The sequence below is a fragment of the Lipotes vexillifer genome, unplaced genomic scaffold (genome assembly GCF_000442215.2).
Source record: "Lipotes vexillifer unplaced genomic scaffold, Lipotes_vexillifer_v1.1 scaffold397, whole genome shotgun sequence".
NCBI classification, from domain to species: Eukaryota; Metazoa; Chordata; class Mammalia; order Artiodactyla; family Lipotidae; genus Lipotes; species Lipotes vexillifer.
Window position 1 is genome coordinate 357,804 of NW_006772681.1, and position 22,582 is coordinate 380,385.

Consider the following 22,582-nt stretch of genomic DNA (forward strand, 5'->3'; position numbering starts at 1 on the left):
TTTTGCGGTACGTGGGCCTCTCACTGTTGTGGCCTCTCCCGTTGCGGAGCACAGGCTCCAGACACGCAGGCTCAGTGGCCATGGCTCACGGGCCCAGCTGCTCCATGGCGTGTGGGATCTTCCCGGACCGGGGCACGAACCCGTGTCCCCTGCAACGGCAGGCGGACTCTCAACCACTGCGCCACCAGGGAAGCCCCTCGAGGATTACATATTTTAAACACATGATTCTGGTACACATCGGTGCTGGGGACCCACTGTACCAGGCTGGTACCACTCCCTTCTCCTCTCGCACCATCCCAGATTGGACTGTGGCCACCTGATGCTCCTATAGACTTAACCACCCCCAGGTTCTCATCGGAGGTGTGGGCATGGGCCACGTGCCAGTCCTTTGGCCTAACAGCCCTCCACTGTGACCTCTCTGAGCTCCTGTGTGCCCTTGGGTAAGTTAATCCACCTCTCTGAGCCAGGGCAGCCTCTCTATCCTCCCAGTAGCCACCCGATGGGCCCTGGCTGCTCTGCTGAGACCTCTGCCAAAGGTCACCTGCACTCGGCCACTATTCCTGAATCCTTGCACTCAGATGTTCTGCTGGGACCCCAACCCATCGGTCTCTCTCCGTCTTGGCTCTGGTACTGAAATCACCTGATTTCCTGTGTGGTTCCTCAGGACTTAAGCATCCCTGAGTGCTCTGTGCCCAGCACAGGGCTTGGCCCAGCTTGAGTGCCCTCCAATCACTAGATGAATTCGATTAAACATGCTTGAAATTTAATGGTACCTTTTCTGTGTGTTTATAGAAACTAAGCAGACTAGAAGGAATTTCAGCATGGGAGAAAACTGTCAGAGCTCTACAGAGGGAAATGGCCTTATTCCTGGGAAAGGCATTGTTACGTGGTGTCCCCCAAAGCACATTCTGCCCCAGAGAAATGCAGGTGGACATGATTTGGCGGGGGGGTGGGCAGAGCCAAGGAAGTATGCTTGCTTTTTTTTTATAGCAAGAAAAACAAAAATGGCAACGACACATAAGCATGGAGGAGATGAATTCAGGCTCATAGGGACAGACAGAGAAAAAGAGACTGAAAAAAGAAAATGATACCCTGATACAAAGACAGACGAAGACACTATAAGAAAACTACAGACTGATATCCCTTATGAACACTGATGCAAAAGTCCTCAAGAAAATACTAGCAGGGTCTTCCCAGGTGGTGCAGTGGTTAAGAACCTCCCTGCCAATGTAGGGGACACAGGTTCGTTCCCTGGTCCAGGAAGATCCTACATGCCTCGGAGCAACTAAGCCTGCTAGCCACAACTACTGAGCCCACGTGCCACAACTACTGAGCCCGTGTCCTGCAATTACTGAAGCCCGCATGCCTAGAGCCCATGCTCCGCAACAAGAGAAGCCACTGCAATGAGATGCCCGCGCACCGCAACGAAGAGTAGCCCCCGCTCGCCCCAACTAGAGAAAACCTGTGCACAGCAGTGAAGACCCAACACGGCCAAAAAAAACCTGAAAAACAAAAACCAGCAAACCAAATTCAGCAGCCTATTGGAAGGATTATACACTGTAACCAAATGGGATGTATGCCTGTAACACAAGGATGGTAAATTTTTTTAAAAATAAATTTATTTATTTATTTTTGGCTGCATTGGGTCTTCGTTGCTGCACGTGGGCTTTCTCTAGTTGCGGCGAGTGGGGGCTACTCTTCGTTGCAGAGCGCGGGCTTCTCACTGTGGTGGCTTCTCTTGCTGCAGAGCACAGGCTCTAGGCGCGCAGGCTCAGTAGTTGTGACCCATGGGCTTAGTTGCTCCATAGCATGTGGGATCTTCCTGGACTAGGGCTCGAACCCATGTCCCCTGAATTGGCAGGAGGATTCTTAACCACTGCACCACCAGGGAAGTCCCAAGGATGGTAAATTTTATGTTAGGTGTATTTTACTCAATAATATCGGGAGAAAGAAAGAGAATGAAAGGAAAGAGAGAGAGAATTAAGAGAGACACAGTGGAAAAGACAGAGTGATACCAAGGAGGAAAGAGACAGAGATGGAGAGAAAACGAGAGAGAAAGACACAGGGATGGAAAGGGAATGTGGTGAGAAAGAGAAGGAGTGGCAGGCACCAAACAAGACAGAAAAAAAAGAAAGAGAGGAGATGAAAGTGAAAAAAAAAAAAGAACTTGGAAAAAACCAAAGGCAGAGGGAAGGCTGTTCTTGGGGGAGGGAGGGGCACGTACTACTGAACGAGGATTTTCACCAGGTTGATGTGGCCGCAGGTGGCCGCGGCATGCAGGGGCGTCCACAGCTCGTTGTCCTTGGCGTTCACGTTGGCACCGTGGGAAAGGAGCAACTTGACAATTTCCTCAAAGTTGTCAATGCAGCACTGCAAGGTGGACACAGGCAGGGTCAGCTCCTGGCAGGGCCCTGGGTCGTGACGAGGGCACACCAAGTTCCCCCTCGAGAGGCCACAAGAAGGACAGCAGAGCCAAGCTGCCTGAGTTTGAATCCAGCTCCATTACGTACATGCTGTGTGATTTTGGGCAAGCCACTTAACCTTTCTGAGTCTGTTTCCTTGTGAGTAAGTTAATAATGTACGAGATAAAAATATAAAGACAGTCTAAAAATAAAGTCGTCTATAAGGTGTTTTGCAAATGTTGGTGGAATGGGATGAAATTTGGAATGAGGCTTTAAAACCTTTTCTTTTTAATTTCAGAAGGCTTCCTTCCAACAAAACTGTATGGAGAACTCTAACTTAGATAACCAATCGATTCAAGCAGGGCTGCTCGGGCTGAAACAGGGGCATGTGTTGGTTGGGTGGGGATGGGGGTGATGGGGGAGACCCCCCCCCCTTGACAGCAGTGACCTCCTAGATCACAGTTTGGAACCTCTGACTTAGGAATTTATGACCCAGAAGCTAGTTCTTGGGGAAGTCCCAAGTAACCAAGCCTCGCCCCCGAAAACCAAGCTCTGTGTGAGGCTCTAAAGGGTCCTAATACAGTCCCTGAGAGGAGACAGCCATGTCTGTGCTTCTGCTTGTCCACACGTGGGGCAGCCCCCAGAGAGATGCAGGGCTCCAACAGCCACTGGAGCTCCCAGACTCCAGGGACGGAGGGTGAAAGATTCCAAGCGGACAGAGGGGCCTCACGCCAGGGCCATGAGCAGCGAAAAGTGAGGACAGAGGAAATAGAAGACAGGAAACCACTTTACAGACTACAGGATGCATCCCAGGTGACCTCTGGAGAAGCCAGCAGGGGACAAAGTGCTCGGCACTGCCCATCCGGGGAAGCGCTTACCCCTCGGTGCAATGGGAGATGTTGCAGAGTTATACTCGGAGGAGCAGAACAGCAAGCTTGCTTTTTAAAAAATCCCTCCTCTGGCTGCATGTGGGGAAGAGACTGCGATCACAAGCTTTGCAGGGGAGAAGGGGCATGGTGAGCAGCTACGCCAAAATCACCCACGTAAGGGATGATGGTGTCCAGCCTAGAGAAGCGACCGTAGGCCTGTGGAGAGGTGACTGGATGCCAAAAGAAGGAGCAGGGGCACCTGTGGCAGCCCACAGCCCCAGGTGGGTGTGGGGTTGGGGATGGAGATGGGGTGGCACCACGGCCTCCACCCCATTCTCAGCAGAACCAGGGGCCAGTGCCAGAGGGACAGATGGGAAAGAAGCGGCCATTTGCACAGATGGTGCCAGGGACCCAGGTTCTCTTTCTGCACCAGCCGATCTGGGGTTGGCTGGCTCTGGGGGCACCTCTCCGGACAGCAGGGGCATGTGTGACCCAGTGGAGCTGGGTGCTGCCTCAGGTAGTAGGGAGAACCATGCAGTGACACAGCGACGCCGGCAGAGGGCACCAAAGGCACCAGAGTGTGGCGTCGGGGGAAGGCGTGGGTCCCCAGGCTGTCACCGGGAGATGGGTTTGGGATGGCCCGGTCCATAGGAGGAGAAGCAGCCCAGCCCCTGGGATCGGGGGACAGGAGGGCCAGAGATCCCACCCTGAGGGCTGCAGAAAACATGAGGATGGGTGGGGCGGTGGGCGGCAGGGGGATTATGCATCCAGAATTGCAGTCGTGTGAGAAGGATGCCCATGGGCTGGGCCAGTCTGCACACGAGCAAGGGCTGTGTTGGGACCTGGATGCAGGAGTGCAATGGGGGCTGGTACGTGATGGAGTGGGCCAGCCTCCTCTCCTGCATTCCCCAAGGTGGGCAATGACACCTGGCATTGGATGACTCCTCCCACCCCGTCACTTCCCACATCCAATCTATCACCAGGTGTGGATTCCATCTCCTGCATCGCTGTCCCCATCCCCACTGCCTTGGCTGAGGCTTCATCATCTCTCTCTGCCTCCCTGTCACTCTCCTTCCACACACCTCAGCCAGAGAGAGCTTCTTTGTTAATCCAGCCACGTTGCTCTCAGTTTACAAACCTCTGAAAGGCTCCCTGTTGCCAAGAGCAGAAAACCCACAGAAAGCTCTGCTTTCTGTGCTCCTTCTTTGTATTGGAGCAGTAGTGACAATAATGATGACACCTATAACAACAGCCCCAGCAAGAGCAGTAATGATATGTCACATTGTGGATAATAAGAGCTAATGCTTTTTGAGGAGTTACTAGGGCCACGCATCTTGCTAGCCACGCATTGCCTCATTTGATCCTCAGAACAACACTTCCAGGGCTCCATAGCCATGTGGGGCTAGAGGCTACTGTACCGGACAGTGTCGTTACACAGAACATTCCATCACCATAAAGGTTCTATTGGACAGTGCTGCCCTGAACTCAGTTTCCTGAGCTGTAAAATGGGGATAATAATATTTCAAAGAGTTGCTGTGATGATCAAACCACACTTCACATAAGTGAAGTGGCTTTGCCAAGAAGTGAACATGTGACAAATTTTAATAATAATAATAACTAATATTTACCCAGTGTCAAGTGATGCTTATAGGGTTTTTATGTGTATTTATTTAATCCTCACAACAACAAAACGAGATGGATACTTCCTCATCTCTTTTACAGATGAGGAAAGTGAGGCACAGAGAGCTTAAATAACTTGCCCAAGGTCACACAGCTAGAATTTGTGGATGCATGAAGCCCTGCGGGACAAGAAGAGAAGCCAAGAGGACACATGGGGAGCCCCTGGGCTGATGGCTGAGGGTGGAGACTTGTCCCCAGGGCTCATGGGTAGGGGGATGGCCAGTCTCTGCCCACCTTTCCTGCCCTCAGAGGGAGATGGAGAGGCTCTCCCCAGCCCAGGGTTCCAGTAGCCTGGCCTCCCACCCGCCAGGCTGCATTCAAGTCCACCTGATCAAAAACTTGGTCCAGAGCACAGGGGGGCTCAGCGTGCCCACTCGTTAACTCAGCACATACATATTGAGCAACTACTGTATGCCAGCATGGGAAGTAAGAGTGGGATACACCGATGAGAAAGAGACATGGGCTCTGCTCTTGTGCCGCGCAGAGTCTGGGTAACGGGAGACCAGCATTAAATTGTCACACTAATGGATAAAATGACAAAGGGATGCTCAGAAGAAAGGATACGGATATAACAGCAGAGCTCTCAGGCTCTTGCTGTGCACGCACCTGAGCGCTGGGTGAAGTGCGACGGGGGCAGTACCGTGTGTGCAAGGGACAGAAAAGTCAAGTGGCTGGAGGCCAGGCAGCCTGAAAACATGGTGGGCTCAGCAGGGGCACAGGGGAGTTCCTTACCCCCAGTGTTACGGAAAGACACCAGAGCACTTTGAGTAGCATCAGCAAATGTTGGATCTGAGCATCCCTGCAGCCACCGCTTGGAGGATGAATCAGGGGCAGCGCTGCCTGAATGCTGGGGACTAGTTAGGGGGCTGTTGCAGCATCCAGGTGACAAATGACAGCCAGAGCAGCCCCTCCCCAGCCAAAGGGGCCTGGGCCCATCTCGCTGCCCTAAAAAGGATGTGTGTTTTGATAGCACATGATTCCTGGCCAGAGTTCATGGCTGTGTGACCTTAGGAAGGTCACATAAGCTGCCTGTCGATCACTTTTGTCACGGGGGTGGATGGATGCCTTGGTGGGTGTGAACAAATGTGCTTCGTAAACTGTCAAGCTCCAGACAAACTTGCTTTGTTTGTCAAACCCTTTGCCAGGCAGTGAGGACGCAGCGTACAAAGGCTCCCTGTCCGCGGAGGCTGTGTGTGTGCCGTGCATGTGGGCACGGGGCTCTGTGGGCGTGTCTGTAACAGACACACTCGTCTCCAAAGCAGACAAGAGCCTTTCAGATGTGGTAGCTGCGGCTCCCCTCCCGCTCCTCCCTGAGGGCTCTGGGCAGGAAAAAACAGGGAGATGGGGTACCTGTCCAGGTGGAGAGCAGGGAACCAGGGGCCCCAGCGGGTCCTTACCTGGTGCAGGGCTGTGAGTCCATCCTCGTTGCACAAATCAGGGCTGACCTTATTCTTCAGGAAGTAACGCACTGCAACAGAGGGGACAGGAGTGACTTTCCTGCCACACTTCAGGTGTGCAGGGATGCGGGGGACCCAGGTAAGACCCGCTGTCCCCCTGGTTCTGACACAAACAGTCTTGTTTACTTCTTACAACAGGGGTGAGAGGTAAGTGTAAAAACCTCCCCATTTCACAGATGAGGAAACTGAGGCACAGAACACAGATCTCTTGTCCAGGATTTCCAAGAGGTGGAGAGCGCTGCCTGTCTTACTCTGCATAATAATGACAGGAGCTAATGGTTATTGAGCACTTCCTGTGCGCCAGGCACAGAGCTAAGCGATTTACATTTGTTGTCTAGAGGGAGAACATTCTAGTCACTGAAAGCATACACTCTGGTGTCCAATGGCTTGGGTTCAAATGTAAGTGCTGTTTTTATTGGCTGTGCAACCTCAGTCAAAACACTTCCCTCTGCGGCTTCCCTGGTGGTGCAGTGGTTGAGAATCCGCCTGCCAATGCAGGGCACACGGGTTCAAGCCCTGGTCTGGGAAGATCCCATATGCCGCGGAGCAACTAAGCCCGTGTGCCACAACTACTGAGCCTGCGCTCTAGAGCCCACGAGACACAGCTACTGAGCCTGTGTGCAACTACTGAAGCCCGTAGAGCTCGTGCTCTGCAACAAGAGAAGCCACTGCAATGAGAAGCCCGTGCACTGCAATGAAGAGTAGCTCCCGCTCGCCGCAACTAGAGAACGCCCATGCGGAGCAACGAAGACCCAGTGCAGCCAAAATAAATAAATTAACAAAAATAAATTTATTTAAAAAAAAAAAGACACTTCCCTCTCTGTGCCTCAGTTTTCTATTCTATAAAATGGGGATGATGTTAATCCCACCTCACCAGGACATCATGTGGAATAACTGAGGTGAGCTGTGGCAGGGTCTCAGCACAGTGTCTGGCACATGGTTTGAACGTCAGCACTTGTTATGGAGGTTGTTATTTTTATTAACACTGCAGGTCCCTGCACCCGTAAGTGCCAGATGTCCCTGCTTTGGCCCTACTGAGCCTTGAGGCTTTAAAGCAGAGGCTTTAACTGCCCTCCATCCTGAGACCTTTGTCTACTGTGTGTGTGTGTGTCTGTGTGTGTGTGTGTGTGTTTTCAGGGATGGGGGGGGGAGCTGGGGCGTGGGAGGGCAAAGTGAACTCTAGCCACAGACCCCAATCCCTCTTGCTTAGGACCACTCCCTCCCCTTTTCCAAGGGGACTCTCCCTCCTCCATCCTCCCCAACCCATTCAAGCCCTAGTTCCCATCCTGGACCCAAGGGCAAAGGTAAAGAGGGAGGGTCAGCGCACACATACTGGTAGTACATCATCATATCAATATATTCAAGTCCACCTGCTCAGAAACTTGGGCCAGAGCACAGGGAGTCTTCAGTGCGTTCATTCATTAAGTCAGTACACACATATTAAGCACCTACTGTATGCCAGCATGCGGAATGATGCTGGGATACACCAACGAGCAAGGGACACGGGCTCTGCCCTCGTGTAGCTCAGAGTCTGGGTAGCAGGAGACTGACATCAAACGAGCGAACCCACTAGCCCTGCAGGCCCCTTCCAGCCACCAGCAGGAGCCCCTGCCATGGCCTCCAAGCTTTAGGATACCCATCTCTGGCCAGCCTCCAGCTGCACAGCTCCCATGGGGTGAGGAGCCCATGGGGCCAATGGGATGAGTCCACTGAAGCCCATGGTTCCTCTTCTGGCCCATCTTACCCTTCCCTGTTCAAATGGCTCCAAGCCCGAAGGTAGGGCCTGCACAGGTCTCTTCCCCAGACCCACCTTCCCAAGCGTGGACCATGCAGTGGGAAAATACACCTCTAGGCTGAAGGGGTGACCAAGGGGTGGCCGTTTGCAGAGCAAATGGAGGAACTTGACTACACAAGCTGGCTTGTGTGTGAGGCCCTCATGATGTCAGGGATTGAGGCCTGGGTCCTGCAAATGGGAAAAGCAGGCTGGGCCTGGCCCCTCTGAGCCCCCTCCTACTCCCACCCAGTTTGGCTTCCTCAAAGCACGAGCCAAACTGCACAGCCCCTGATGCCCGCTGGGGGTGCTATCTCCACACTACAGCCCACCACCCACGCGATGGGGCAGGGACGCAGTGGTTTCCTCCTAGATTTGCCTCTGCTGTGGAGGAACAAACTCGAGTGACCTGTGAAGGGCGGAGGGAAGGCCATCCGTTCTGCAGGCTGAATACCTGCTCGGCACCCCCAGCGGGTGCTGGGGAAGAAGATGAGGTCTCTGGAGCAGCGGGGATGGGGGCCGTCTTTCATTAGTCCCAGACCCGAAGCCCCAGTGGCACCCTTGGCCTGAGTGTGAACAGAGGCCCCTGTGAAGGGGAGGTTGAGGCCTCCACCCGGCGTCCTGGCAAGAGGTGACATCTCCGTCAGACTTGCCCTAGATGCTTTCATTGCTGCTGGGGGTCAGAGTGACAGGAGTTTATACCAGATACAGTCGGGTCCTCTGGAACCACTAGCCACATCTAGCTCATATGGCTTTCAAGCGTTAACTCATAAAAATTCAAAATTCACTTCCTCAGTCGCTCTGGCCACATTTCAAGTGGTCAACAGACACAGGTGGCTACAGACACAGGTGCTACCATATTAGAAAGTGCAGAAATAGAACATTTCCATCTTCACGGAAATTTCTATTGGACAGTGCTGCTTTGGGGCATTATACGTGGAAATTAGCCCCATCACCAAGAGCTAAAACCCTTCTGTGGCTCTCCATTGCTGTGGGAACAACGTCCAAAACTCTTACTAAGGCATAGAAGGTCTGCACGATGTGTTCCCTGCCTGCAGGCCTCCATCTTGCACAATTCCAGGGGGAGCCATTCACACTGTGGTCTGAGACTGGCACCCCCCAGCCCAGGGCAGAGCAGTGCACAGCTTGCTCAGCTGTACACAGGACTCCTAACCTACCTACTTCTCCAGTCTCACTTCTTAAACTCCAAACACCTTCCACAACGGTCTCTTGTCAGCTACGGAGTCACCATACTTGCTTTGGCCTCTGAGTTTTGCGTAGCCTGTTCCCATTGCCTAGAAGACGCAATCATCCATCCGCCCATCCACCCATCCATCCACCCATCCACCCTCATCCATGCATCCATCCATTCACCCACCCATTCCCCATCCATGCATCCACCCTCATCCATGCATCCATACATCCATCCACCCATCCCCTATCCATCCATCCACCCTCATCCATGCATCCATACATCCATCCACCCATCCCCCATACATCCATCCACCCACATCCATGCATCCATCTCTAATACACACACACACACACACACACACACACACACACACACACACACACACACACGTCTCACTCCTCATCCTGTACATCTCACCTCAAACTCTCCAGGCGAAGGCACTCCCCCTGGTCTGCATGCCCTGAGCTTTTACACCTCTCACATATAGCCTTATCACAACCATAATTACGTAACAATTTGAGTAATTATGGTAGATGTTGGGTCTGCCTCTGTAGGGCAGGACAGTGACCTGGCACTTACTGCTCTTTGCTTAAGGCCTGGCACGTGGCAAATCCTCAGCAACCTTTCCAGGACCCTGACCTAATTGGCAGACCCTTAGCTCAGTTCAAGTACACAGCTTCTCCATCTCCGAGCACAGCAGACCACCCTGTAGTGCTGACCCATATGGCTCGCATCTGGAGTATGCAGTGCTGCTGGCAGGGTCCTCCTACCAGGGTGGATGGTAGCTGTTCTCAGCCTCAAGGCCATGTTTGAAGACTGTGGCAAAGCCACCGATCACTGTGGCCCAGCCTGTCCATGGGCTGGTGGGGTTGTCCTGGGCCTGACAGCTGGCCTGTGGGAGAGTAGAAGTGACCATGATGTCCCTGTGCAGGATGGGTTTCTGGAAGGTTCTCCTTTGGGGGTGGGTGGTAGACCAGGCTTCCGGTCCAGGAGACACTCTTTGAGGCAAAAATTGAGCATCAGATGCCAAAAGCAGCCTTTGTGTACAGTAATTATTGGGGTGTTCGTGTGGCACGGGAGCCTAAGACATGTAATTACTCCAATGCTGGGCAGTTATTTTCAGCCCAAGAGGTGGGACAAGTCATCCTCGTCTCTAAGGAGCTGTCGACAGTCATGAGCCAAGGCCCGCTCCGTGGTTCTACTAACGCTTTAGCTGGGAGCCTGGCTCTGGACACAACTCATCGGAGCAAAGACCCCACCACCCAGGGCCTGGCCAGGTTTTCCTGCCTCTGGGGTTCAGCAAGAAAAATGATTCTTCTATCTACAGTGTGTTCTTACTGGACGCCTCCTATGCACCCAGGTCCATGCAAAACCACTTTCTTTCATGGGTTCATGCCTAATTATTCCTCTTATGGAGAACAGGAGACAGAGGGTGAGGGAAGTGCAGCTCACAGCCACGTGCAACCGAGTGGAGGAAATCAGACCCTCTGATTTCTAAGCCCAGGCTCTTAGCCACAAGGCTGCTCTGTTCTGCCCCTGAGGCCAGGAATGCGAACCAGCATTGCTGGAGTAACCAGAGCTGGGCTGAGAGGCTGGCATGGGGAGGAGGGGGAAAGGAGAGTGGACAGAGTGACCTCTGCCCTGCAAGCATCAGAGGCCCTCGAGTCCCAGGCCAAGCATCTTCTTGCAGACAGAAGGGCTCAGGGATCCACAACCAGGACAGAAGAAACATGGCAGCCCCGGGGTCATGGTCAGACATCTCAGGGGCCAAATTAAACACAAAGTTGCCTTCTCTCATTCCCTCCTTAAAACCCTCTGGTGGGGCCTTCCCTGGTGGTGCAGTGGTTGAGAGTCCGCCTGCCAATGCAAGGGACACGGGTTCGTGCCCCGGTCCGGGAAGATCCCACATGCTGCAGAGCGGCTGGGCCCGTGAGCCATGGCCGCTGAGCCTGCACGTCCGGAGCCTGTGCTCTGCAACGGGAGAAGCCACAACAGCGAGAGGCCCACGTACCGCAAAAAAAAAAAAAAAAGCCCTCTGGTGATTCCACATTGCTCTTAGAATAGAGTTCAAAATCCTTCCTTGGCCTTCACCGGGGTCAGCAAACTATGGTGCAAGGGCCATATCTGGCAGGCAGCCTATTTCCATAAATTAAAATTTCTTGGAACACATCCACACTCATTGATTTACATATTGCCCGTGAATGCTTTTACCCTACAACACCAGAGTTGAGTACTTACAGCAGAGATGTATGGCCCGCACAACCTAAAATATTTACTATCTGGCCCTATACAGAAAAGATTTGATGACCCTGGTCTTCACGGTCCTGCATGGTGTGGTCCACCTACAGGGATACCACCTTGCACAATTCCGGGGGCCACTGTTCTCAGAATAGTCTATGGGAATGGCTAGCTCTGGAGTTGTGCAGTGTGCAGCCTGGTCAACCTGACCTAGCCATCCTATGTTCCTAGCCCTCCAGGCTCTTCTCTTGGTCTCCAAGCACCTTGCACAATGGAGGTAACTGGCTTTGGGGGATCTAAGTGGTTGGCTGGGGCTCAGAGAGGACAAAGACAAGAAGGGCATGCTCTCCTCTCCAGCTGGGCATGTCCACCACTTCTCCTGATTGCCCACCCTCAGGTCTGCCCCCAAAGCACCAACACCAGGCTTGCCCATCAGTTTGTCCAAGTGACCCTCTGTCCTCACACATTTCTTTAGCTGTGGCTTTAGGCAAGTTATTCCTTCTCTCTGTGCCTCAGTGTCCTCATCTGTAAAATGGGGATCACAACAGCATCTTTTTTGTGGGGATGCTGTGAGGATTAAGTAAGACAATGCCCGAAAGATACTACTATCATTTATATTAAAAATAGGGCTTCCCTGGTGGCGCAGTGGTTGAGGGTCCGCCTGCCGATGCAGGGGACACGGGTTTGTGCCCCGGTCTGGGAAGATCCCACATGTCGCGGAGCGGCTAGGCCCGTGAGCCATGGCCGCTGAGCCTGCGCGTCCGGAGCCTGTGCTCAGCAATGGGAGAGGCCACGGCAGTGAGAGGCCCACGTACCGCAAAATAAATAAATAAATAAATAAATAAAATAAAAAACAACCACTGAGCTCCTGCCTGGTCCCACTCTGTGCTGGGTGCTGGAGATGTAATCATGGATATCTTGCATTTCTCAAGAGCCCTTGACCTGGTCCTAAAAGACAGAGGTCATCTCTCTCCAGGGAGCTCCGAGCATCTGCTGGCTCAAGGAACACAGTGAGGCCACAGCCAATGTCCCCACCACTCCCCATGAAGGCAAGACCCCTCTGCGATGGCAAAGAGGTGGCTCCCGCCCTCCCCTCATGTATTCCTGCTCCTGGCGCCAAGCCCGTCGCTCCACCCACACCTCCCTGGCAATCTGGCTGGAATCTGGGCCAAGCCGGCCCATCTGTTCCCCTCCGTCTCCAGCTGTAGCGAGCGAGGCTGAACTGGCCCATCTCGGCAGGAAGCTGGTGGCGGCTGCCTTTGGGGAGAAATCACTGCTGACAAGCTTGTGTTTTCTTTGCCACCTGACCCACTCCACCCCACAGAGCAGAACGCCTGACCTCGGGCTGGTGAGTGACGTGCAACCACAGGTGTGGGTCCTGCTCCTGCTCTGGGGGATCAGGGACAGCAAGGCAGAGGTGTCTGCTTACTGTAGGTGGACCTTGGACAACCTACATCTGCTGGGGGCGCCCTGGGGCTGAGCTGCTGTCGCCTGGCCACATGACTTCCACTATCACGTTCACAGGACACCCACTCACCAAGCCCTCCTCCCTTCCCATCTCGCTTCCTTTCCCACCCAACACCCAGGAATGAAGCCTCATCCTCCCACTACCTCCTAGGCGCTGACCTAGGAGGTCAGATCTAGTTTCTGACCCTCCACACCCCTACTTTGTCCCTCCCTCCAAAGCCCCCTCCCTGAAACCCTTACCAATTCAGTCACACTGGTTTCTTCCATTTCTTAAAGCAAAACGAAACAAAAACTGAGCTCCTCAAGGCCTTTACACACACAGTTTCTTGCACCTAGAGCCCTCTTTCTTCCCATACTTGGGCCAGCAAACTCCTCTTCCTCCTTCCAATTCCAGCTGAAATGTCACCGCCTCTGAGAAGGCCTTCCGTGATCACCCCAATCTCAATCGAGTTGCCTGAGTTATTCTCTCCCATAATAATCTGCATTTCTGCTTCACAGTAGCTCCTATGGCAACTTATAATTATAGGGTCATTAGTTAGCATATATTAATTATATAGTGATTTGTTTAGTTTTGGGCGCTCCATGAGGGCAGGGAACCCCATCGACTGGTATCCCCAGTGTCTAGCATGGAGGCTGGCTCAGAGCAGGGGGTCAAGAAATATCTATTGCAGTGAGAGCACCTGAAATCTACTCTCTTAGCAAATTTCTAGTACTCAATACAGCACCGTTATTAACTATAATCATCATGCTTCACATTAGGTCTATAGATGTATTCATCCTACATAATGGCAACTTTGTACCCTTTAACCAACATCTCCCCCCCAAAAAAGTAACTATATGAGGAGATGGATATGTTAATTAGCTTGACTATACTAATCAGATAAACATCACATTGTGTACCTTAAATATGTACAATTTTTTTAAAATTTATTTTTATTTATTTATTTTTGGCTGCGTTGCGTGTTTGTTGCTGCGCGGGCTTTCTCTAGTTGCGGAGAGCGGGGGCTGCTCTTTGTTGCGGTGCGTGGGCTTCTCATTGCAGTGGCTTCTCTTGTTGCAGAGCACGGGCTCTAGGCACGTGGGCTTTGGTAGTTGTGGCATGTGGGCTCAGTAGTTGTGGCTCACGGGCTCTAGAGCGCAGGCTCAGTAGTTGTGGCGCACGGGATTAGTTGCTCCATGGCATGTGGGATCTTCCCGGACCAGGGCTCGAACCCATGTCCCCTGCATTGGCAGGTGGATTCCCAACCACTGTGCCACCAGGGAAGCCCAAATATATACAATTTTTATTTTAAAAAATCTATTGTGTGAATGAACAAAGGGAGGAAGGAATGGAGGGAGTGCGCAATGCTCTGGGGGCCCACAAGGCTGCTTGTTCAGGGGGGCCTTGGGATGGTGGGACATGGTCTCTCCCTGGGGACACATGCATAGTCCTGCAGACACAACACAAAGAGTGTGACCTGAGGACTGAAAAGCAACAGGCATGGATTTTGCACAGAAATGAAGCAGCGAATACCCCTCCCCAAGCCTCCAATGGCGATACAGCCAGACATGGCAGCTGACCGTAGGAGTCCCTGAGCCCACCTCCAGGCCAGGCCCCAGGCACCATCATGACCCTCCCACCCAGGAGCCCAGTCCTCACTCCCTCTGTCCTGCACCTTTGGTGTCCTTTCTACAATCCAGCACTGACTGTACAGCACTTTGTCTATCAAATCCATTAGTCTTCCTAAGCCAGTTATGAGGACTAATGACCTGCTATTATAAATTAACTGCCTGCTATCATCACCCCAATTTACAAATGGGAAAACTGAGGCTCAGGCTTGAACATGAGAAATGACTTGCACAAGGTCACGTGTCTGGGAACGGCAGAGCTGGGATTTTAACCCAGGTCTGGCCACCTCCAAAGGCTGAACACTTAACCACTTTGCTAAAATTGCGCCAAACAAGGACACGGGGAAGGGAAGGTGGGCAGCAAAGAGATGTGCAAGATGGATGCAGATATTAGCGTGAAGAAAGCCATTGACAAAAAGCTAGAAGAAAGGTCAAGACCACTGCCAATAGCTCATTGTTCAGTACATGATAATAAAGACAACGATCGCTAACAGTCATCCCAGAACCTTCTTGTTAGAGCAGGTTGCAGACAGGACACTGGGGCAGGAAGTTAACACTTAGCTTGAGGTCCCGTGACAAATGAGTGGCAACTTGGGGGCTGACTCGAGCCTGAGCTCCACCACTTCCTCTGTTTGTCTTCCTGTTGCCTCTCTGTTCTAGGCAGACCCCACCCCATCCCTGATGCCAAGCTTCCTCATGGCCGGCCTCCAGCTGCTGCACCCCACCCACTAGGTTTGCACCTCCTCCGTGGAAAGTCATGCCCCCTGCTGGCCCTGTTTCCTCCCCTTCCTCACATCCCAGGTCTGCTTTGCTCAGTCTCATGGGGTCCAGCACCTGGGGTCTGGTCAGACCAACTCCTCTGGCCCTCCCTCCCCCTCTGCCCCTCCTCAGGGTGCTGTCAGGGCTGCAGGGGAGCCAGCCTACTGCTTTAACCATGCCAGAAGGGCCAGCACTCTCATCCTCTTTCCTCTCCTCCCAAGTCAAGGTTGTCTCGGGTCCTCAGTGCACTGCATTTCCCAAATCATTCCACTGAGCGACTTCAACCTTTCTACCCACTACTGCTCCTCCCTGGGGCAGAAAGAGCCAGAAATAGCTGCTTCTAGGGAAGCCCAGCCGCCTTGGGCTGAGGGTGGAGTCAAGTCTAATGGTTTCTGCAGGAACTGGTGCAGCCCATCCCACAGGCAGGAAGTTCACCCCCGGATCCCGGGCGATGACTCAGCCATGGTGGAGGGTGGACTCAAAGTCACAGCCCCAGGCCCAGGCCCCAGGAGCCAGGCCTTGCTCTTCCTTAGGTAGCCCCCCTCCAGGGCCCATTCGAGAAGAGGGGTCAGACAATAACAAGTGTTGGCAAGGATGTGGGGACATCGGAACTCTCATACATTGCTGGCGGGAATGTAAAATGGTGCAGCTGCTGTGGAAAACAGTCTGGCAGTTCCTCAAAATGTAAACATGGAGTTACCATATGACCCAGTGATTCCACTCCTAGGTATAGACCCAAGAGGAATGAACACGTATGTCCACAGAGAAACTTGTACACAGATTTTATAGTAGCATTATTTACAATAGCCCCAAAGTGGAAACAAGCCCAATATCCATCAATGGAGGAATGGATAAATGAAATGTGGTATAGTCACACAGTGGAATATTATGTAGCCATAAAAAGGAATGAAATGCTGATATGTGCTACACCATGGATGTACCTTTGAAACATCATGCTAACTGAAAGAGGCCAGTAATGAAAGACCACATATTGTGTGATTCCATTTACAGGAAATGTTCGGAATAGGCAAATCCATAAAGATAGAAAGTAGATTAGTGGTTGTCAGGGGCTGAAGGGAGCAGGGAATGAGGAACGACTGCTCATGAATACAGGGTATCCTTTTGATGAAATTTTTCTGGAATTAGTTAGTGGTGATTGTTGTACAACCTTGTGAATGTACTAAAGGCCACAAATTGCACAATTTTAAGAGGGAATTTTGTAGTATGTGAATGATACCTAAATTTCAAAAGGAGAGCAAGGGGCTCCAAGCTGACCTTGAGCATCCTGCTGTAAGCTCATTCCCCTGCCAGCCTGGGAGATCTTTGAGGTCAGTACAACACCTGTTGCATTCATTGCTGTACCCATAGGGCCGAGGATGATAGCCAGTACACAGTAGGTATTCAACCTTTACTTAATGGAAGGGAAGGAAGGAGGAGGTCACTGGCCACTGGGCTGTATATGATCTGGCCTCTGCTCACCTCTCCTGGCATCATCCGTCTGCACCACCATGGACCCTTTCAGGACCACCCACGCACCACTTTCTCTCTTGCATTTGTAAGCCTTCTTGTGTGCTATTCCTTCTGTCTTTCTTTTTCTGCCTTCACTTCACTTGGCTAATTCTCAACCAGGTTTCAGCTTAAGTGTCACTTCCTCCATGAAGCCTCCCCAGGCTGGGCCAGGTACCCTTCTCATGTGCTTTCTGTTGCCTCCACAAGAACACTTAACACCATAATGTAGTTGTGTATGGATTTGTCTGTGTCTTTACTAGACTATCAGCTCTGGAGGGGTGGAGGAGTAGGAACCACAAACTTTCTAGCTACTGTGACATAGGCTCCTGGTCAATATGTGAGGATTACAGGGGTCAGGAGAGCCTGCCTGGCTCCTACTCAATCCTCAGAACTGGCCAGAGCATCCTCCCTTGGGATATTTTATGCTTTGTCCTCTGGACAACAAGGCTCCCAGGCTGGGCTGGGCCACAGACTTTTCCATCTCAGAGAGAATCTTCATCCCTTGGCTTATATAATACAAAGAGGCCAGTTTCTGTCTTAGCATCTCTGATGTCCACATGACTGTGAGGACAAGATGGCCAAGGGTGCACCAGACATGAAGCTATAATCTTCCCATTTCTAGAGCCTCCATGCCCAGCGCACAGGGCTGAGCTGGGCAGGAGTTTTTGACAGAGACTCGTATCAGCTACTCAGATGTCTCTGGACATATGTAACTTATATCTAGTATTAGGTGTGTGCCAGAAAAATGATTTCAGACCCTTTAGAATATAAACTCTATGTGGGCAAATCTTGTCCGTCTTCTTATCTGGGGTATCCAGCACCTAGAGTAAGAGCTTAACAAATATTTGTTGAGAGAATGAACAAGAAAAATTGTTTTTCTTCTATAAGAAGATAAAACTGAAGACACTGAAGGGAAATTTAACAAAATATGTACAAGATCTATATGAAGAAAACTACAAAACTCTGATGGATGAAATTTTTAAAATTAAATAAAAGGAGAGGTATTCCATTTTCATGGATAGGAAGACTCAATATTGCCAAGATGTCAGTTTTTCCCAACTGGATCTATAGAGTCAATGCAATCCCAATCAAAAATGAGTTATTTTATGAATACTGACAAACCGATTCTAAAGTTTATATGGAGAGGCAAAAGATCCAGGATAGTCAACACAATATTGAAGGAGAAAAATAAAGGTAAAGGACTGACACTACCTGACTTTAAGACTTAGTATAAAGCTATAGTAATCGAGGCAGTGTGATATTGGTGAAATAATAGACAAATAGATCAGTGGAATAGTATAGAGAGCCCAGAAATAGACCCACATAAATATAGACAACTCTCATCCATTGCTGGTGGGAACGCAAAACGGTATAGTCACTTTCAATGGTTTCTTACAAAACTAAACATACTCTTACCATACAAACCAACAACCACACTCCTTGGTATTTACCCAAAGGAGCTGAAAACTATGTCCACACAAAAACCCACATACAGATATTTATGGCAGCTTTATTTATAATCACCAAAACTGGGAAGTAACCAAGATGTCCTTCAGTAAGTAAATGGATAAACTGTGGTACATCCAGACAATGGAATATTATTCAGGGCTAAAAATACACAAGCTATCCAGTTTAAATGCATATTACTAAGTGAGAGTGAAAAGCTACATACTGTATGATTCTAACTATATGACATTCTGGAAAAAGCAAAACTATGGAGACAGTAAAAGGATCCGTGGTTGCCAGGAGTTGGGGAGGGGGGAGGGGTGAAGAGGCAGAGCACAGAGGCTTTGGGAGGCACTGAAAATACTCTGTGTGATACCTTTATGATGGATACATGTCATTGTATATTTGTCCAAATCCAAGGAATATACAACATAAGAGTGAACCCTAATGTAAACTATGGTCTTTGGATGACTGTGATGTGTCCTTGTAGGCTTATCAATGGTAACGAATGTTGGGTGTGTTGGGTGTTGTTGATAATGGGGGTGGGCTCTGCATGTATGGGGCCAGGGGATGTATGGGAAGCCTCTCTACCTTCTCTCAATTTTGCTGTGAAACTACAACTGCTCTAAAAAATGAAGAATACGTAAATAACTAAGCAAAACAAAAAGAAACCAGGGATAAGCTACAGTTAATCCTCTTGAAAAATGCACAGTCTTTCTGAAACGTGAGGGTGGGAAAGGAATCTCTTCATAATGTAGGAGCAGACATTTATGTACTAGATTTCCTCCAAGGGATGGAGAACTACGCTTAACTCATCTAATGTGAAGGAGACGGGTCTGCAAGGTCTCTCCATCGAATCCAGACTGTGCCTGTGTACACTGCCCTCTGTCCCTCTACCTCCCTGCCCTTCTGTCAGCTCCCTCACCCCATAGGTATCTTGTGGCCGCCCCGCCCTCCCACCCCCATAGGAATTTATCTCAGGGCCTCAAGGCAAGGATTCTGCTGGTCCAGCAGCACGACCCTGAACTTCCCCATTGCACTCATGAGCACATCAGACCCCAGCTGTGCCAGGTCCCTGTCCTTCACTAATTCTGCTTCCAGAATTCTCCCAGCAGCTCCTGCTGCAGCTTCCCTGCAGACCCAGGAAGCCCATCTCCCTTGCACCCTGCAGAGCACCCTGGAACTCTCCAAGGTATTAGCTTTTATCCCAATTCCCCTCTGCCCAAACGCGCTGCACTCCTCTTCTTGAATTCCTGTTGCGTCCCCAACTCCATCTCTCTCACCTCATTGTTCTTTCTGCTTCTCTCTCCTTAATTTTTTAAAATAGCCCAATTATATCGTATCTCCAGGGAAGCAATAGATAAAAAATATTTCCAGGCCTGCAGGTAGGCGCTGCATACACGTAAACACTAAAATGGCTTCACAGCCATCATAACAACATCTAGCATTTGTTGAATACTTTTCACGTGTGAGGCACTATGCTGAGACATTACATGTCGCATCCCAGTTAACCCCCACAACAACCCTACGACTTAGGTGCTATTATCAACTGATTCAAAAGAAAACTATGATTTGCTCAAGCTCACTTAGCTAATAAATGTTGAAACTCATTTCTGATCTGGGTGATTCCAGGCACAACTGGTGGTTCCGGCATAACTAGTGACAAAAGATCCTCACCCAAATATAACCAAGAATAAAATCCATTCCTATCAATATTTAGGCAGAGAAAACAAGTTTCCTATGAAGGGGGAAATTCCTTTAGCTCCCATCTGCTCACTTTGAACCTTCCGTCTGATTTCCCTGATCCCCCTCTGCTGTCCCAAAGCCCCCCACTTCCCATGCCTGTCTGCCCAGTTCCCAATTTCTTCCTAAAGATGCTGTGTCTTGCTTCTCTCCCTCAACACAGAGTTATGCAGGACAGGGACACATCGCAATCTGGGCTTCCTTGCGCCCATCTGACCGAGGAAATTAAACAAGATCTTTGAACATTTTAAAGGTAACCACCAGAGAAATTAAAATCAGGATTTATATCTTCCAGATCAATGGAAAAGATAAAAGCAAATAAACATAGTATTCATGAAAGTCACAAACTGAGAGAAACAACAGAAGCACGAATGCCACAAAGCATGAAATTAGATGACCAAAACACGAACATTATAACAATAAACAAAATCATTTATCCTCCTCTATAAAGCCGTAGAGATTTCGTTGCCTAAAAGAAAAAAATTCAACTATGTGCTGCTAACCAGAGATACATCCCAACAAAATAACAAAGACTGAAAATAAAAGGATGCTCAAATATGAAACAGGCAAATGCAAACACAAGGAATGCGGGGGTGGTGACATCACTGTGATACAGAATAGAATTCAGGGCAAGAAGAGGAGGTAATTAACTTCAGGTTGACTTTTTAAAAATACTTCAAAATAAAATCATAAACAGGAAGCAGATCAGTGGTTTCCCGGGGCTATTGATGAGGTGGGGAAAGCGAAGTTGTCAGCAGTTAGGAAAACTTATGAAATCATAATCAGTAAAGCAACATTCAGTGCAACACAAGTTGTCAGTATCTAAGTCAAAACCACAATTTTGACACCCTAAAGAAAAGATCAGGTTGGGGGCGGGAAGGGAAGACTTATTGACAAGGTTGTTCACAGTAGCATTGTTTATATACACTGCTTATAATTGAGAAATATTGAAAGCAACACAAATGTTTAAACATTTGAGACTGCTTAGGTAAAATATGGAACATCCATATAATGGAATATTCTGCAGCTGGTATCTTAAAGAATTTTTAATGACATAGGAAAATGCTTGATATATAACATAGAATGGAAAGACAAAAAACCAAAACTATACATTCAATGCAATCTCGATTGGAAAGGAAAAATGCATTGTGTCCACACAGATACACACTTCTCATTGGGAAAAAAAATTAAGATATTAACTGTGGCTATCAGTGACTTTTATTTTATGGTTGCCAGAATTTTCCAAACATTTAAAACTAGGTATGGACAACCTTTATAATCAGGATTTTCTAATTTCACTATAAAACTAAAACCAGAAACAGAATGGTAGGCGAATGGTAAGAACTATATTTTTGCTAAGAGTTTCTAGGGCAGAAATGAGGTCTCAAGCTGGCTGACCCCATGAAGCAAACGCTGAAGCTGGGATTCCCACGTTAGGTAGGAAGTTAAACAGCAACCAACAGTAATAATAACCTCTTTGTTGGTATTGCAAAGAGGTTCACAAACTATGGTCCAATGGCCAAATCTTGCCACTTTGAACGGTTTACATGTTAGGAATGCTTTCTGTGTTTTTTAATAGTTGGGGGGAAAAAAATCAAAGAAGGATATTTTGTGACTCATGAAAATTACATGACAGTCAAATATCAGTGTCCATAAGTGAAATGTAATTGAAACACATACTCTATATATTGCCTATGGCTGCTTTCTCTGTGGTAACAGACTGTACCACCCACAGAACCTACAATATTTCTCATCTGGCCCTTTGCAAAAGAAGTTTGCTGATCTCTGGTGCAGCGCTTTTCCGCTAACAAAGCATGTTGAAAACCACAGTCACTTAATTCTCACAATAAAAGTCTCCAGTAGGAGAGGAAGAAATCAATGGATGTCCAAGGCGGACTGTGGGATCATGGCCAGGAGGTGCGTGAGCAGATCAGGCTCAATGTCTTCACCTGCCAAGGAATGAAGGGGGCACAAGCCCCCAAGAGCCAGCTGTCACTCACCTTTCTCCCCACCGTCTCACCCCCAGCCCCAACTCAGTCGCCTCTGCCCTCCAAAAGCAGTCGCGTTTCCTGTCAAGAGCGTGACCTTCTGAAACCTGCATAGTGGAGGCTGCAGCTGCAAAAAAGATGGTATTTTTATCCGGACCCTGCTTCCTGTTTGCTGGCTGGGGGTTTTATTTGCTGGTGTTCTGTTTTGTCATTTCTGATACAGACTGTCTCCCTTGTCACATCAGAACAGAGATGTCTGTCCTCAATAGGGTATGCTGCCTGCCACCAGGCCCACCTGCCCCCAGGTCCCTGGTCTTTTGTACTCTCCCCTCCTGCTGCACCATCTCCTGTGATGTTGAGATACCCATCTTCTGCCTGCTCAGGAGCAGAAATCAGGGCAGCTGGATGGGCAGGGGGGAAACAGGAGCATTTCTGCTGCAGGAAATGGAA

The 22,582-nt window shown here is 49.9% G+C and overlaps 1 protein-coding gene across 2 annotated transcripts in view; it reads right to left on the minus strand.

Annotated features, from left to right (window-relative positions):
- PPP1R16B (protein phosphatase 1 regulatory subunit 16B) overlaps positions 1-22,582 on the minus strand; it is a 75,641-nt gene that overhangs the window by 17,148 nt on the left and 35,911 nt on the right. For both annotated transcript variants that reach the window (XM_007447705.1, XM_007447704.1), the window contains exons 2-3: positions 6,349-6,419; positions 2,225-2,370 (exon numbers count right to left, since the gene is read on the minus strand). In XM_007447705.1, the coding sequence (XP_007447767.1) occupies positions 2,225-2,370; positions 6,349-6,419 (217 nt within the window). The remainder of the gene's footprint in view (positions 1-2,224; positions 2,371-6,348; positions 6,420-22,582) is intronic.